At 42.3% G+C, this 16,644-nt stretch overlaps 1 protein-coding gene across 4 annotated transcripts in view; it reads right to left on the bottom strand.

The window, feature by feature from the left end:
- The window catches only part of HERC3 (HECT and RLD domain containing E3 ubiquitin protein ligase 3), a 98,310-nt gene extending 82,195 nt beyond the window's left edge, over positions 1–16,115 (bottom strand). For 2 of the 4 annotated variants that reach the window (XM_081037944.1, XM_081037946.1), the window contains exons 1-3: positions 16,006–16,106; positions 13,479–13,540; positions 5,813–6,067 (exon numbers count right to left, since the gene is read on the bottom strand). In XM_081037944.1, coding sequence (XP_080894070.1) covers positions 5,813–6,038 — 226 coding nt within the window. In that variant the 5' untranslated portion in view covers positions 6,039–6,067; positions 13,479–13,540; positions 16,006–16,106. Of the gene's footprint in view, positions 1–5,812; positions 6,068–6,402; positions 6,457–13,478; positions 13,541–16,005 lie in introns of those variants that run through there. The other 2 variants (XM_081037947.1, XM_081037945.1) reach the window with 2 other exon arrangements.
- Between the last annotated feature and the right edge of the window lie 529 nt (positions 16,116–16,644).

Here is a 16,644-nt window from a genome sequence, read left to right as displayed (position 1 = left end):
TCTCCGTACCTTTAATCAAAGCACCTTGATCATCTCTGGTATTTAACCGGTAAATTAAAGAATACAAGCTGCTTGGTGGCCAAGTTTATATCCTTTTTGTTGGTTCTATAAGGACTCAGTGAGAAACAAAAAAACAAAACTGGTTGAGAATTAAATTTTATTGGGCCTTCCCAATAAGCCTGAGGTTTAAAAAGATGACCATGGACATAATTCCAGGATTATTAAAACCAAAGTGTCTGTCAGACGCAAGCAAGACTCAAACTCAAATCCCTTTCTTTTTCTCCTTTACATGAACTTAGGGTATCATACTGACCTACTTTACAGGACTATCATGAGGAATAACCAGCTTACAAATGCTAAGCACATCAAGCTGAAGAAAGTTTATAATATGTATATGTATTTACAATTCACAAATGAACTTAGTCTCTTGTATCACCATGCAAATCACTATGTTAATTACTTAAAATACTGCAAATTTTTTACAGTCACAAATAGCACCTCACATTAAAGAATCTGTTCACTAATAAGTATGTATTTTCTGAAACATTCAAATATCTTTAAAGAAAATAGGTTGAGTACCACAGACAGAAATAAGTAACTTTTGATTAACCATACCAGAAAATAAATTTACTAGATGACATTTGCTCCTGATATCTAGGCCTCTGAACCAGAAAGCTGCCCACTCACTACCATTATCATCATCATCAGAAAGGACATGCAGCCTCCCAGACCACCTGCCATTCCTAATGGAGAAAGGGATTCGACCCCTAATAAGCGCCAAGTTGAGATCTGAACATTTCCTATGGCACCTTCTGCCTTTATATCAGTTATGCCCATGGAAACATGCACTTCAATAACAGGAAGTCATTATAGGATTTCTTCTATTTCCTTTCACTCTGCTAGTTTCCTTTTCAGCAAAAGCTGATTAACATGACAGAGTTACTGAATCTTTCAGATGCCCAAGAGCAAACTGCTAAGCTAGTTCAAAGTGTTACTTCTACCAGGGTTAGCAGCAACCATAGCTCTGGGAATGGAGGCTTTTGAGATGTTCTGCTTTATAAATCTCATTTATCAAACAGCAGGAGAGCTGTTACATATGGTAATGAGCATTATGGAAATGCTTAGACTGAATACAAAATGTGAATGTGAATTGGATTAAATTACCTGCAAGGAAGAGAAAAACTAACTCAGGAGGAAGTAAAAGGAACCAATCATAGATATGAATCAAACAGCCATGCACAGAAATGTTAGCGTCTACTTATAAATTGTTACCCTTGAGGATTACCATGAAAAGGTTTCCTGGAATGTCTATGCAGAATTTTAAAAAATTTAGCATAGTCAAATTAGATAACTAAATAACTGTACCTGCCACAATTCTGTCCACTTAAGATAAGAAGAAAGGTTAGAGAAGGTTTACAAAAATTCAGACAGCCCTAATAATACAAAAATTAGTTTATGCTAATCCCAATAAATATGGGAAATCAGAGTATGTCAGGGCAAAGAACTTTCTGTTTAGCTGAAAAGTATTTTTGACAATGTGGCTGGGTAGGAATAAGAGAAGCATGGTAAAGTGATGTAAAACTTTAAGTTTTTCCGTGGGGCAACTGGTTTCTGTTTTAATTTAATAAAATATTTTAAGATTTGCTTAATGTTTTGTTATAGATTAATCATTTTACTTATAAAAGTCATCAATTAGAAAAAAACTCATGTTTTGTTTGTTCGCTTTATTTTAAAAAAGGGGGGAGGAGGCATAAAAATCTTCCTATAATGCAGCTTTGTAACTGTATGTCTTAGGAAATCATATGATGAATTCATGGGCAAAAACATGAGGAAATTAACAATAATCCTACAATGTCCCAACTGCTGAAACTATCCCTGATTTTGGGGGAGAGATAAAGTTGATATCACAATATAAGGGTGAGGATGAAGGAGAGAGAGAAAAGTTATATGGAAGAGATTCAAATATGCAAAAACAGTTACATCCAACACTTTTTCTACGAAGCTGGATGTTAAGTTTAGTTGGGGCTTTGATATTCTGCCCATGAAAAATGCTCCTGGGAATCACAGGCCTTTTTGCCCTTGGCCGAAGCACAAATGAATGAGTCACGGACACACCTAAGCTAGAACCCTAGGCTGCCTGACACACCAGGAAAATATCTGAGCCTGCCTTACCAGGAGTTTCAGTACTAGATGCGTCCTTGAAACACCCTCTCTCCACCACACAGTATTTGGTCACATAAGAGCAGTACTAAGGAGAGAAATGAGAGCACAAGGAAAGCACGGTAGCCTCAGGAGCAACAAAAGCATTTTGAAACTATTATATGCTCTCAAGAAGGAAAAAAAAAAAAGAAACCCTTAAAAGCATTGTGGGGTGTTTTATATCACTGCTCAGGTACAGTAAGTCTCCAAATATATGAACTCATGTACCTTGCTACTGAGCCAGTAAGAGACGAAGTATAAAATATCAATATAACCTGATACCTGACGATTGGCAGGACAGACCCAACACACGTGTTCTAACAGAAAAGTCTCATCCTGTGCACCGCCTACACCACCACCTTCCACATGTTCTGCCCCCCTCTTTAATCCTTCATACCACAGTCCTTTGGTCTGGGCACTGATGTCCACTTGAAATCTCAGACCTGCCCATTGTCCCCAGAAACCTCCTCTCTGGGGAGGAGGCCTGCTACCAAGCTCCCTCCCCAAATTCCACAGGGTTCCGTGGGGGTAGCATTCCCGGGAGCCAGGACCAGCACAGGCCACCTGAAACAGGGTCTGCCTGTCACTGCCCTCCCCTCCACACCTAGAAGCATTCCAGGTCACAGTTCTAAATAAGCACATGTAGAAAACAAGCTCATTCTCTCTTTCCTACTCATTAAAAATAAACCCAAGGGCACCCAGATTTAGAACACTCTACCAATGAAAAAGTTAAAGGAAGAGAGGGAGGTGCCCACTCACATAATCTTCCCATTCACAGAGGCACTATTCCACAGCCGCTATGGAGTTTATAATTAATAGACAAGCTTAACCAACAGAAATTTCTGGAATCCATTGTAATTTACACTAGAACCTTGTTTATTCTAAATTTAGATTACAAGCACGGCTGGATTCTGTGGTTGAATCTGAAGGCTTTGGCACACCTCAGGAAGCGGCTGCAGGCTGAGGACGGGGCTGGCCAGACCCCACGAACAGGAAGAAGCAGAGCGGCTGCTCCTCATTCCCAGGCCCACGAACCACCCACTACTGGCTCCAACGAGCTATGCCAGGAGGCTCCACTGGAAGAACGTCAGAATACACTCAGATGTGTTCCCCATGGTGGGTGGCTTCCACAGATCTTTGCCCCTGTGGGACTGCGAGTAGTTTGCTTCCTTCCTCACCTGCCACCCTAGGTGGAATCCTCTCACTCCAGGTTCTAAGGCCAAGGAGTCCTGCAAGGAGGTATCCTGTGCAAGCAGATCTGCTGGGATGCTGCCTGACAGAAGGCCAAGTCCCAGAGAACAAAGACGGGAGAGCAACCCTTACAGGTTACAGGTCGCTTTGTGGAGTCTTCTTTAGCATTTGAATTGACTTCATCAAGCGCTACACTAGAACAGGAAGTCTCCTCCTTTTACAGGAAAAGGAACTGAGGCGCCGAAATACAGAATCAGAGAGGGGTAACACCTCCACTGAGTTTGTCTGACTTGAGTTCACCCTAACCATTTGTCTCTGCAGGAGTAATGGAAAGATCTTCTCCTGGTCCCCAAAATACTCCCTTCAAAGGGTGGCCAGGGTAAATACAAGTCCTTCGAGACCACTGGTGTGAAGAGAGCCTTAAGCATCATTAAGTCCTGGTGGCATGTTGACATTCCCAAAGGAAGGAGCGTGCCGCTGGGCTGCACCTGCCATCAACCCCTCTGGAGGCATTAGTTGTTGGACACTGGCTCTCACGTGAAGAAACAGCAAGGGTACGAGCTTCATGTAAGACGCAAGTGAGTCTTAACAGAAGGAGGGGAAAGAAAACCCTGGTCTTTAATCTTTTCTAACATGAAAACCATTTTTAACAGTGAAAAAAACCTTCCTGCCACCTCCATAATAGCTCTATATTATACTTTTGTTTTATATTAATTGGAAAAACATAATGAATAGGATTTACTAAGTCCATTTATGAATTGGTGGCCCTGTTCATTGAATTTGTATTTTCGTGAACAACATGATCTACTTACATTTGGAAACCTGTAGCATCGGGTGCATTGTACACATAAAGGTGTACCTATGGACCATGCTGCAAATCCCTTCCTTGAAATCCCCAGAGCCCGGGGCCCACAAGTTAGGAATCCCAGGCGAGCAGGCCTGCTGGGGTGTCCCAGGGAGGGCTCCCTTGAGCGAACCAGGAGGCAAGAATGGGGGAAAAGGCCACATACCATACCTCACATACTTCATAATTCTGCTTAAGAACAGCCCTGCAGCTGTTTATCCAGTGGTCAACAGAGAAATTAATGATGAGAAATTAATACTGACGTTTGGGGAGGGGAACTATGGAACACAGTCACTTGCTATGGGTGGGTATAAATATGAAAGAAGAGGGAGACAGTGTCACAGAAAAAACTAGTTCAATCTGACACCAAATTGACTTGCCTAAATAAACACAAAAGAGCAAAACCATCCAGAAGAAGCAGCAAGGCTTCTTAATGAAACTTCTGTATCATGATTTGATTTGGATTGAATAAAAAAATGACAAAGAAATGAGCAAGTAACAAAGAAAATGGCTCGTGCCCATGTTAGTATGAAAAAACAGCATGGTTACAGTGTAAGACCCTACCTTATCATTTCTCATCAAAAGGAGACTCATTTAAATATCATCACCACTACTCCTAACGTAGCTGAAATCCAAGACTGAGAAAGTACCTCATAGATCTACATAACATACACATATACTGAAGGTTCTTTAAACAGAAAAAGTTGGAAAAAGGAAAATTCAAACCAATGGACTTTAAATACATAGAGCAACTGTTATAAATCAATGAAAAACACTAAAACTTAAAGAATCTAACTAGCTCCCTACCTTTGCAGTTCATCTTCTCTCACTCCCCTCCATCAACAGTCTCAGCACACTATTCAGCTTTCCCTGAACAAGGATGGCACCATCATACCCACGCCTTTATCACTGGGTACACTCAGGTGTGTGCCATAAGCTTGTGTTCCTACCACATACATACATTCACACACACACACACACACACACACACAATGTCCTACTCATGCTTCCCACTCAACCCCCCAAAGGCAGAACGAATTCCCTCTCCCTGATGCCCCCAGTATATTCTTCAACTTGCCTCACACTGGTTCACTAGAGCCATATCATCACTATCTTTCACTTTCTACTCACAACACCAAGCCCAGTGCTTAGCTCAAAATGCTGAACAAAAGCATGTTGCAGAAATAAACAAATGAATAGGCAGTTAGGAGGAAAAATTAGGGAAAAATGCTTCTGATAGCGATTGTGTGAGAATTACCTATTTACAACATGATCACAATGTCTTAGCATTAAACTACTGGAGAAAATCTACTTCTCTAACTAGAAACTAACTAGTAGACTTCTGTCCCCTGGTAACTGATATTACATATGTTGTCTAACAAGATGAAAAGAGCAAAGTCTGGTTTTGCATCAAAAGGTCTACATTAGACACAGAGGTTCCACACAGAAGGGGCTCCCTGCACCATTCGAAGAGCCTCCCTGAAAGATCAACACATGACGAGGAAATCTTCCACCAGCAGCCCCGCTCCCTTAGCCTTTCTCATCAGCCATCACGGCCCGGCGATGGGCTGCACTCACCTGGCTTGTTTCCTTCCCGCTCGTGGCCCAGCTGCCCCTTGGTATTCAATCCACAGGTGTAAACCTCCCCATCCTCCAGCAGGAACACGGAATGGTTTCCTCCACAGGCCACTTCCTTGACACTTCTGTCCGATATAAATCCACACACCTGTGGCTCGGCCACAATCCCTCGCAGGCTGGTGCTGATCCCAGGTTGGCCCAGAGACCAATATCCCCAACATAACATTGTTCTTATCCTTCAGGGACTCATGTAGCCTAGAAGAAAGTTTTGTTAAAAAAAAAAAAAAAAAAAAAGTTTGAAAAATAGGTCAGAGAAAATCACATTAAGTAAATTTAATCAATTATTTAAAATAACCATCCCCTTAATATTCTTCAGATACACTGCATCTCAAAAGAATACATATTAATACAAAATAAACAAAACAGAAACAAACTCATAGCTACAGAGAATAAATTGATGGTCGCCAGATGGGAGGGGGTTGAGGGGATGGGTAAAAAAGGCGAAAGGGATTAAGGACGACATATTGCCAGTTATTGAAAACAGTCACAGGGATACAAAGCACTAGGAAATATAGTCAATAATGTAATACCTATGTAAGGTTTCAGGTGGGTACTGTACTTAAAAGGGTGATCACTTCAAAGGGTATATAACTGTACACCTGAAAATAATATAATATTGTATGTCAACTCTAAGTGAAAAATAAATTTTAAAAAAGTTTAAAAAGAAAATCAAACATATGTCCACACAAAAACTTGCACACAAATTTTCATAGCAGCATTATTCATAATGCCAAAAGGTGGAAATAATCCAAGTGTCCATCAATTGATGAATGGATAACCAATATGTGGTATTTCCATACAACTAAACGTTATTTAGTTACCTAAGGTACCATGTTTTCCCGAAAATAAGACCGGTTCTTATATTAATTTTTGCTCCAAAAGACGCATTAGGGCTTATGTTCAGGGGAAGTTCTCCTGAAAAATCATGCTGGGGCTCATTTTCTGGTTAGGTCTTATTTTCGGGGAAACACAGGGGTAACGCTCTCTGATTTACACTTTGAAAAAGCATGAAAAGACCCAAAGTAAAATATAAAACTAAATCTCAATTTGCTGTCTTAACCAGAAATTTCTGCTTCTTCTTAAGATTGTTATTCCTTGCCTATGCTCTACAATTAAAAAAAAAGAAAGCTTCAATGTTTTTCTGTGAGTTAACTGCAAAGGGAGGAGAGATAAAATGAAAAGTGGGGGTGGATACACATTTAAAAAGACCAGTAAGATCACATAATCTACTCATAATTTAATTTTCCCAATTTTCTAAATTGCTATATTCCCCACTAATACTTTTTTTTTCATTTTTAATGTTTAATGACTTTTGTCTTCTCTCTCCTACCAATAATAATGTAAGCAACATCATAGGGCTTACTATATACCAGTCACTGTGATAAGCACTTTATATCATTATCTCATTTTATCTGCACACCAACCCTGTGCCATAAGTACTACTTTTGGCTTCATTTTCAGATAAAGCAAGGTTCAAAGAGATGAAGAAGCATGCTGAAGATCACACAGCCAGAAGGAGCGAGAGCCAGGCTATGAATCTGATAGGCCTGATGCCAATGTCCATAGTCTTACCCAGTGGGCTATACCACTGCCCAAGTGGATTTATGTCACCTACAGGAACAAGAATACAAAAAATACTTGCAGAATGACTAAATCATAGTCAGTACACAATACAGAATGACCTGCAAACTTGAAAATAAAATTGCCCTTTGACAGTGAAACTCATCAGAATTAAGAGATAATAGACGAGATTATGCAGCTGAGGCATTAAGCCATCCCCTTAACCAGCCAAGTACAATGTGTCTAAAAATATGGCATCAAGAAGCTAAGATTGTACGTCTACACAAAGATCCATAAACAGTGCTCAAAGCGGCTTTATTCATATTAAACAAAAATGGCAACAACATAAATGTCCATCAACAGGAGCATGGATAAACAGATTGCAGTATATTTTTACAATGAAATACTATTCATTAATAAAGGGGGGTGTAGAGCCCATGCTGAAATGCACTTGATGTAACAGAAAGCTGCAACTCAACATGGTAGCAACCTTTCTGAAGAATAAGATCAGTTTCAAAAAAACTACTCAAGAGTGTTGCCAAATGCTTTTTTGTCTGTCTAGTACCTCTTCTCAAATCCCTCAGTGCCTTGTAATAACTCTACCCACTCTTGCAGAAGGGTGATAATGACCCTGGCCAAACCAATCAGAGAACAACCCACCCCTAAGCCATACACATGACCCACACCAAATCAATCAGAGAATACCCCACCCCTAAGCCACTGTGATTGGTGCAGGGATAGGGTCACACTTCCAACTGAGCCCAAGTCCTTCCCCATTAAGTCCCATTGAGCTCTGACGAAAGAACTCCTTTTGCCTCTGAAGGATAACTGAGGCTACCAGAAGCTACCTTCCTGCCACATGGAGGATACCTGTAAGACATTATGAAGCTACCAGCCATAAAGGCTCAAAGACAATAGACAGGAAGAGTCCCAATGACGTCGATCGAGCCAGGGATCCCCTCTTGTCTAGGGCCAGCACCACCACCTTCTCTCTTCCTAAGTACAGTTGTTTGTCATTATTTGCAGATTCCTACTCGTGAATTTACCTACTCACTAAAATTTACTTGTAACTCCCAAATCAATGCAGGGAGCATTTCTGCAGTCATTCCCTGCGCAAACAGGTGAAAAATCTGCGTCACCCTACGCGTGTATTCTGAGCTGCAAAGACGATGATGCTCTGCCTTCCTGTGTCACCTCTCACACTGTAACAAGTGCTGTTTTCACAATCTATTTAGTGCCACGCTTTTCACATTTTTATATTTTTGTTGGTAATTTTACTGTATAAAATGCCCCCCAAGGATAGAGCTGAAGTACTATCTATTTATTAGGCATTAAATGTACCCAGCCACTGGCCTTGCTTAGATTCCACGATTAATAAGCAACCTTAAATAACGTGTTTTCCAAGGCAGATGGTACTTTGGGGAAAGAACACCGTGACCAGCTGGCCAAAGCACCCCAAGCTTCTTGGCATTTCTACTTCTCATTATTATTAATTATTAATTTGGCATCCTGGACCTATCATCTTCTTATAAGTTTGTTTAGCATGGGTCAATTCTTGAAAGTCAGCTGCATTCTGGGTGCTTCGGCCAACTGCAAGCCTGAGTAAGCAGCCTGAAGTGTGGCCTCATCGTTTATTGACCACTAGAAACCCTTTATGAAACAAAATAAATAGGACTATTGTTGAAAATCCTTCCCACCTGAGTGATACTAATGGAATCTTCAAATAGTCGAATAAAAACTACTTACTAAGAGAAGTAACTAAATGGTAAACACAAATAAGCTATCTTCCTATGAATGGATTATTAACCCTAATAGGAAATCTGGTTTAGGTCATAATGCTGTCCAAAACTACAGCAGGAAGCATTAAAATCATCTAGCTTTCAGGAGAGAAGTTCAGTACGATAAAAAGAAGCCAGCCATTAATACAGCTTTCACTTAAACGTACACTGTGGTGGAACCCCAAATCTAGTAGCTACTGGTATCCATGAATTTAAAGACTAGCTTCAGCAGGTCACTTGGCATTGATAACCTGGGTCCTCCCACCCATTTTTCCTGACTCGTTGTCTCTCCCTTGCTTCTAAAAGAGTAAAATCTTTTCTTTCCTTTCAAAACACACAATTATGAAAGGCACTATAGAAGAACAGGTCCAAGATGGCAGATTAAAATATTCCCTAAAAGAGTAAACAAACAAACAAGAAATGCTAAAGGAAGTTCCTTTAGGGAATTGGTACCAGAAGGAAACTCATATTCCCTCAGGAACGAATGAAGAATATTAAGAATGGTAAACAACCAAAAAAATAAAAATGATAAAAAAAATAGAGGCCTGCACTCTGGCTCAGCACCAACACCAGCCACCTGGGTCCCAGCCCTTCCATCTCCTGCCTCTTATTTCCCTCTCACAAAACAAAAGGAACAAAGACGGATCCCTCAGGGTGACGCCTGGTACTTTTCCCAGTCCCTCTACTCATCTATTTTTGGTGAAAGATTCAGGATAATCGTAACAGGGATTAAGTGTCAAAAGGAGTAAAGTTCAAGCCCTGAATGAACCACATGTTAGCTGTGAAACCCTGGGGAAGATATTTAACCACTCTAAGCCTGTCTCCTGGTACTAAAGTAGGGAAAAGAGCGACAGGGTTGTGAGGGCTATGAACTGAGTGAATACAAACAGTGCCTAGCATGGTAGCCGGCCTAAGTGACCAATCAATGTCGGGTGCTGCAGTCACGTTACTCCTACTCCCCGTGCTCTTCTCTGAGACCTCAGCAAACAGGACAGTTCCCCAAAGAGGCTGGGGGTGAGGTGTCTGGGGAGGGGGGTGACTTTCTTCCTGTGGTTAGCATTGACTTGTGTCCCAAATCTACACTACAGCAAAGCAGGACTACCACCATCCAGTCATAAGTTTCATGAAGGGAATTCGAGGCTGCTAGGAGAAAGTTTTTGCATCTTTTTCTTTTAAATTCTGGTAAGGGCCAGGAGGTAGATAAGCCTCTTTTTATCTTTCCTAGTGAGTTGAATGCAAAAAGACAAGCGACAGTTCCTAAACTTTGTCTTATTAATCATACTATGCACACAGCAGCCTAACAATGGATTGACGCTTATTCCTTTATTTGAAAGTCACTGAAACCTAAATAACACTCAGGCAGGACTCCTAATCTCATTTATAATAGGAATAAGCTTCTTTTCAAATATACTTAAAAGCCATTACCTGAATAGTGTATGGGGAAAGAGGGGGTCTTTTTCAATAGCAGGAGAAGGCAATGTCCAAGGCTTCAGTACTAGCAGGCACTACGCAAATCCAAGCTTTAAATAAATTTGGAGCCAAAAGTCCATGCAGAATTAACTCCAATAACAAAGCGGCATTCTAATAACATGCTTTGTTATCAAAAATTTTACTACCATGTGCAGAAATGGCGCAGAAGGGAATGAGAAGTTTTCAACAATGTGAATCCACTCCTCCCTATTTTCTCTTTCTCCTTCACTTCAGCTCGACTTTGGTCCTCTCACCCTTGTAGCCAACCCAGGAAATATTCCTACCCCTCCCCTGATGATCCCTATACAGGTGGAGCCTTCTTCACTACCTGGCGCTGAGCATTGTGAAGCTAAAAGAATGATCTCGCCACTGTCTGCAGAAGCTGTTGGCAGCCCTCAAAAGACCTTGGCCAGACTGGCAAGAACTGAAAAGTCTAACAGTGCCAAGTCAACGACATACATGTAGAGCAACCAGACTCTTCCACACAGCTAGTGGGAGCATAAATGGGCATAAGCGCTTTGGGAAAAACAAGTGGGCATTCTCTAGTGAAGATGTAAATACCCCACAGCACAGCAACTGCACTCCTAGGCATATGACCAGCAGTGTCTAACATATCAAGCTTCTACAATGCTCCTGCACCACGTTGAGAACTAGAGACACAAAAAAGGGCAAAACCTAGAAACGGAGAACTTTTTGTGCTGATGGAAATGTTACATCTCTGCACTGTCCAATATGGTAGCCACTGACCATGTAATGTGGTTAACACAACTGATGAACTGAAATTTTAATTTAATTTTAATGTAAGTAATCAGATATCATTAGTGGCTGTCTTACTGTATAATGCAGTAAAACATTCAAGAATAGGTGCCCCAAAATATATGCACAGGAATGTTCATTTCAGGATTGTGTGAAATACATAAAACAAAAAACAACCCAAACGTCCATCCATAATAAAACTGGTAAACCTTAGCACATGCATAAAACAGAGCACTGTACAACAGTGAAAAATAAATGAATTCCATCTGCAAGCATCAGTAGCTAAATCTTAAAAATGGTGTTGAGGTGGGGAAAGTCACAGAACAACTGAGAATATGATGCATTTAACAAAGTCCAAACACAAGTATAACAAGTATTTGGAGACAAGCACATTAGTGGTGGTAAAGCTATGAAAAAGCAAAACAATGATCAATGCAAAACGCAAGGTAATCATTTTGGGGGCAGCAGACATGGAGGGTACAGTCTAGAAGGAGCACAAAGGGAGTTTCAATAGTATGGCTGACGTTCTGCTTTTGTCCTTTTGTTATTTCTTAGCATATATGTTACATATATTATTTTAAGCTTACAAATACTTCACAGTAAGAAAAAATGAAAACTATAGGATCCTTGTTTCTTGTATTTCATCCACCAAGTACCTGTCCATACACAGACTGGGAGCTTCTCTGTGGAGGGTACCAGGTTTTACACATCTTTGTATCTCCAGTTCTCAGCATAGTGCAGGAGCACAGTAGATGCTTAGTAAGTGCCTAATGAACTGAATCCAAACATGAGAAAACCAGAACTCCCACAATCTAAATTTGGAAACAGTTTTGTTTTCCAAGTAGTATTAAATAAACATTCCCTATGCAGTGACAAAAAGTAATAAATTGCTCCATTCTAACATGCACTGTCCTCTCATGACATCTTAGCAGATCTGAAAGTAGAATACCTTTTACCATTGAACCCGTCGTTAAATAGTGGAGGTTCTCAACGCTAGAATTGAGAAATGTAAGCCAATGAAGGACTAAGCCTCTTCTGTTCATTTCTCTATCCCTAGAGACTAGGATAGTGTCTCATACATAGCAGGTGCTCAATAAATAGTTGATGAATAAAGAAATATTTACTATTACTGTAAGCCTACTGTGTCTGAGTCTGTGCTAAAAACTTTACATAGATTAAATAATTTGCCTTTAAAATGACCTCAAGGCTTAGCAAGTTTAGGTCACTTGCCCAAGAACATGTAATTAAGTAACTGAAATGGAAACTAAGTGGCTAAGGCCGGTTTCCAACCTCATCTATCATACTCCGAAGTCCATGCTCTTAAACATGATGCTATACCATCTTTCAAGTAAAACGAAGCCAAGCCACACCCCATCTCCAATTTGAAAATAAATTTTTAAAGAAGATGTTTCACACAGTAAGTGAGCTCATATTAGCTGAATCACTGGCCATGTTAATAAGCAACTACAACCTATGCTAGCCAGAGACGGGAAGGGTGAGTAAAGCAATCTCAACAAAGTTAGCCAGACTTTTCCTCCATGTCCACCCTAACTTACAATAAAACTAGTTCTCTACTTGATTCAGACACAGAAACGCATGCCCCTGACACCAGCAAGTACTATTTCTAAATGTAGAAAATGTCTAAAGGGGACAGAGTTATATCATCAAAGGAATCATCTTATTAAAGAGACCTTAAAAGTCCATTTAACCGAACCTCAAGGCAAGACACTTACATTCCTAACCTCATTTTAATGGCAGCTGAGGCCTTCCAAGGCCAAGTAACTTTGGTCCTCTGAGAAGTGGTTGAAGCAGAGACCAGAAACTAGGTCTCCTACCTCCTTGGTTCCCCTGGTTCACTTCACTACATCACAGCAAAAGAAAGTCACTAAGGATTTGTTGAGGACCCTTTCTAGGCAGCTGTACTAACCCTGAGTCCTTTACATAGGTTATCTTGTTGAATCCTGTTATCAGTTTTGTAAGTTAGATATTATCTCCATGTATAAGATGAGGAAACTGAGTTTCAGAGAAATTAAGTAACTCACCACAGGTCACACACTTAGCATTTGGACTAGAAGCAAGAATGGCTCCACCTCACCTTGCAGATCTGCATGTTAAAGAAATAATAATTAACATTAGTACGAAACTCTACAAAGTACTTTCTCTACAAAGTAACCAAATGTTATTAAAAACAAAATGAGAAATAAACTTCTGAAAATAAGAATATCTTTAAATTATGCAAGCTTGAATATTCCCCAAACACTGCATCTCAAGAGTAGAGTTTGATTAAATGCCAACTAAGATAACCTCTAACCAACTATAAAGACATCACCTCTAAAAGTGAACTAGAGACATAGACAGCACCTTAAAAAAATTCCTGGCATTTGTAAAAGATATAAAAGTAAAATTAAATTATGTTTAAATTTCCCATTTAGATTAAAAAGAGAAATTTTTGAAAAATAATTAAATTTGTCTATTTTCCTTCATGTTTTCCATGTAGCACACATAGCTTATTTTGTCACAATTGTTTTGAAGACTTTCTCATATCTTTCCTTCCTTCTCATCACCACATCCTCTTTGGTACAAAACAAGATGAGGGAGGGGTGTTATCACTTTGTGAGGGGTATAAATGTCTATTACATTGTTTTGTACACCTGAAACTAATCAAAGAAAAACAAAAAAACAAGATGAGACTGAGAGACACCTTTAATTAGTCTCTAATTAAATCTCTCAAAAGTCCTGCATGATGTAAGATATTATCATAACTTTATTTCTATTTTATGTAGAAAATCCCAATCATTTTGGAGACAAGTACTTTTATTTCTGAAACTGAAGCAAAACTATCTTGTCTCTCCAGTAGGGGTGGAACTCTCACCATGTGTTTAAAAATGTTTATTATTGTGCACATCTTAAGAAATTTAAATCTGTTACTCAGAATGAAACGCTATAATCAATGGCTCCAATCACACCATTTGTAACATTTTGGATATTTTGGGTTTTTTTTTTTTCAAATAAAAACCCAACTACTACTGAACAAGTAAAACTACATGCTAATCAATTGTTTCTTTTTCCTTGATGTCAAAAAAGGAGTTTCCCCAAAGAGGTTCCAGATCTTCCTCCTTGATTCCTGCATATTTTTTCTAAAAGGTTCCTAGGCTCAGACAATGATGTATAGTTCATCTATTTTGCTTTAAAAGGGTGTTAAATATATTACTCCCCTTTTCTAGTTTATACTCCCTTCTAGTTTTTACTCCCTTCCCCCAGGGAATGAAAAAAAGAGAGCAGCACAGTAATCTGCCTAAAAACAAGACATCCCTCTCTAGTCCCTGAATTTTAAAAAGGCTGTTTAATCCTCATTTTCACTTTTCTTTCTCCGCAGTCTGGAGTTTAAAATCAGCTCACTTGATGCTATCTAGTCAGCAAATGAAAGGTTCTAGAAATAGCTTTCTATTTGTGGAAAGAGCCAGAAGACACAAAAATGGGAACTCTTAAATCGTCTTTCCTAAAGCATTCCGTGTGTAACGAATGCAAGCAAAATCTTGGAAGGCTTAGCTCTCAATGTAAGGTACTTCCTAATGGAGATGACTTAAAAGCTAAAGTAACACGTAATCCGAAAGGAGCCAGAAACAACGAGATACCCACGGCGAAGTTCAATTACACGTCCCCAGAATCAGCGCACAGTTGCTCCGGGTGCTCCCCACAGCACTCCCTGGCTCATCTGTCTCAGGTTACCTATGCTCTGCTGTCCGTTGTCCCGGTTTGCCCACTCCACACGTTTACAAATGACTCCAAGTGCCAGCTGCCCCCGAACGTCCCAGCCGTTCCAGCTCCTCCCGCGCCCATCCGCGTACTTACGTGCGCGCGCGCACACACACACACGCACACACACACACACACACACACGCACACGCACACACACGTGTCCACACACACCCTCGCCCCGGCTCCGCTAAGAGGCGGACTCCGGCGAGGCCAGCCCCGCAGGGCCTCCGCGAGGTGGGTGGTGCCGGGCGCCGCGGCCCCACCTGCGCTGTCACCGCGGACGCCGAGCCCCGCGTCGTCAGCGCAAACTGCTCGCGACCGCCGGGGTTCCCCCAAACGCGGAGGCCTCGCCGGCTCCCATTTCGCTCGGAAGCGTCCGTGCCCCTCACAGCCAGGGTGACTCCGGAGCCCCAGAATGTAAATAGGGGCAGGCGAGGAGGAACGGGAGGACCCTGTTTTTGACTTTCTGCGCCGCAATTCCTCCCGGATTGCGGGCACCCGAGTAGGGGTGGGGGGCGCTCCCATGTTTAAAGCTGCTTCGGGCCTTTCCGGGCGCGGGAGCTCCGGATCGTGAGCCCCGAGAACGCCAGGGAGGCGCAGGCGAGGCCGAGGGGCGCCCCGCAGGTACTGCAGGCACCGCGCCCGACCTCCCGGTGCGCCGGCCCCAGACCGTCGTGGGAAGCGACCCGCAGCCGCAGCTGCTCCGCAGGAGCCGCGCGCTGACAGCGGTGCCCCGTGGAAGGCGGCGGCGGCGCTGCCGCAGCTCCCCGCTGCCCTCCTCCTTGGAAGCCCGGCCCCGGCCCCACGCACCTTGGCTGCAGCCGAACCGCTGCTTGGGATTCCGACTGTGACAGCCCCTGTGGCCCGGCTCGGGGTTTCTCCGTTTTCGGCGTCACAATAATAAGGAAGTTTCCTCGCAAGCCTACGGGCGGCGGAATGCGCCGGCTGAATGACTTCCCACCCGGCCAATGGACGCCCTTTTGGGGCGGGCCGGCACCAATGGCTGCCGCGGCTGAGCCAAGGGGAGGGCGAGGTCCGCGGGCTGGAGGCGGGGCGAGGCCCAGGCCCGGGTGGGAGGCGGTGGGGGGCCGGGGGGTGAGATGACTGGGCCGGCGGGCTCCGCGAGGGGACAGCGGCGCCGGCGTGTGTTGGACAAGATCCGACTGCTAGACGCAGAGCGTTGGCGCCAGAATAGGATTGCTTGTCACGGGTGGGGAAGCGAGCGGGGCTGATCAGAGGTTGGTGTTGCAGGTTCTGGGCTCTGGGTCTTCTTTATGCAGAGGTGACCGAAAGCCTTGGGCATAGGAAAAAAAGCTAGAGGGTAACAATTAAGGATGAGTTATTAAGCGTTTTGTTCCACGGTGGAGGAGTCCTCGCTTTTACTCGCTTTGGAATGTCTGGAGTTAGTGCGGAGCCAAAACGCGGGGCTGCGCGGTGCAAGAGGTAGGA

This window comes from Rhinolophus hipposideros (genome assembly GCF_964194185.1).
Source record: "Rhinolophus hipposideros genome assembly, chromosome: 1".
Taxonomy (NCBI): Eukaryota; Metazoa; Chordata; class Mammalia; order Chiroptera; family Rhinolophidae; genus Rhinolophus; species Rhinolophus hipposideros.
The sequence above is the reverse complement of the archived record's forward strand: the minus strand, read 5'-3'. Positions and strand labels throughout refer to the sequence as shown.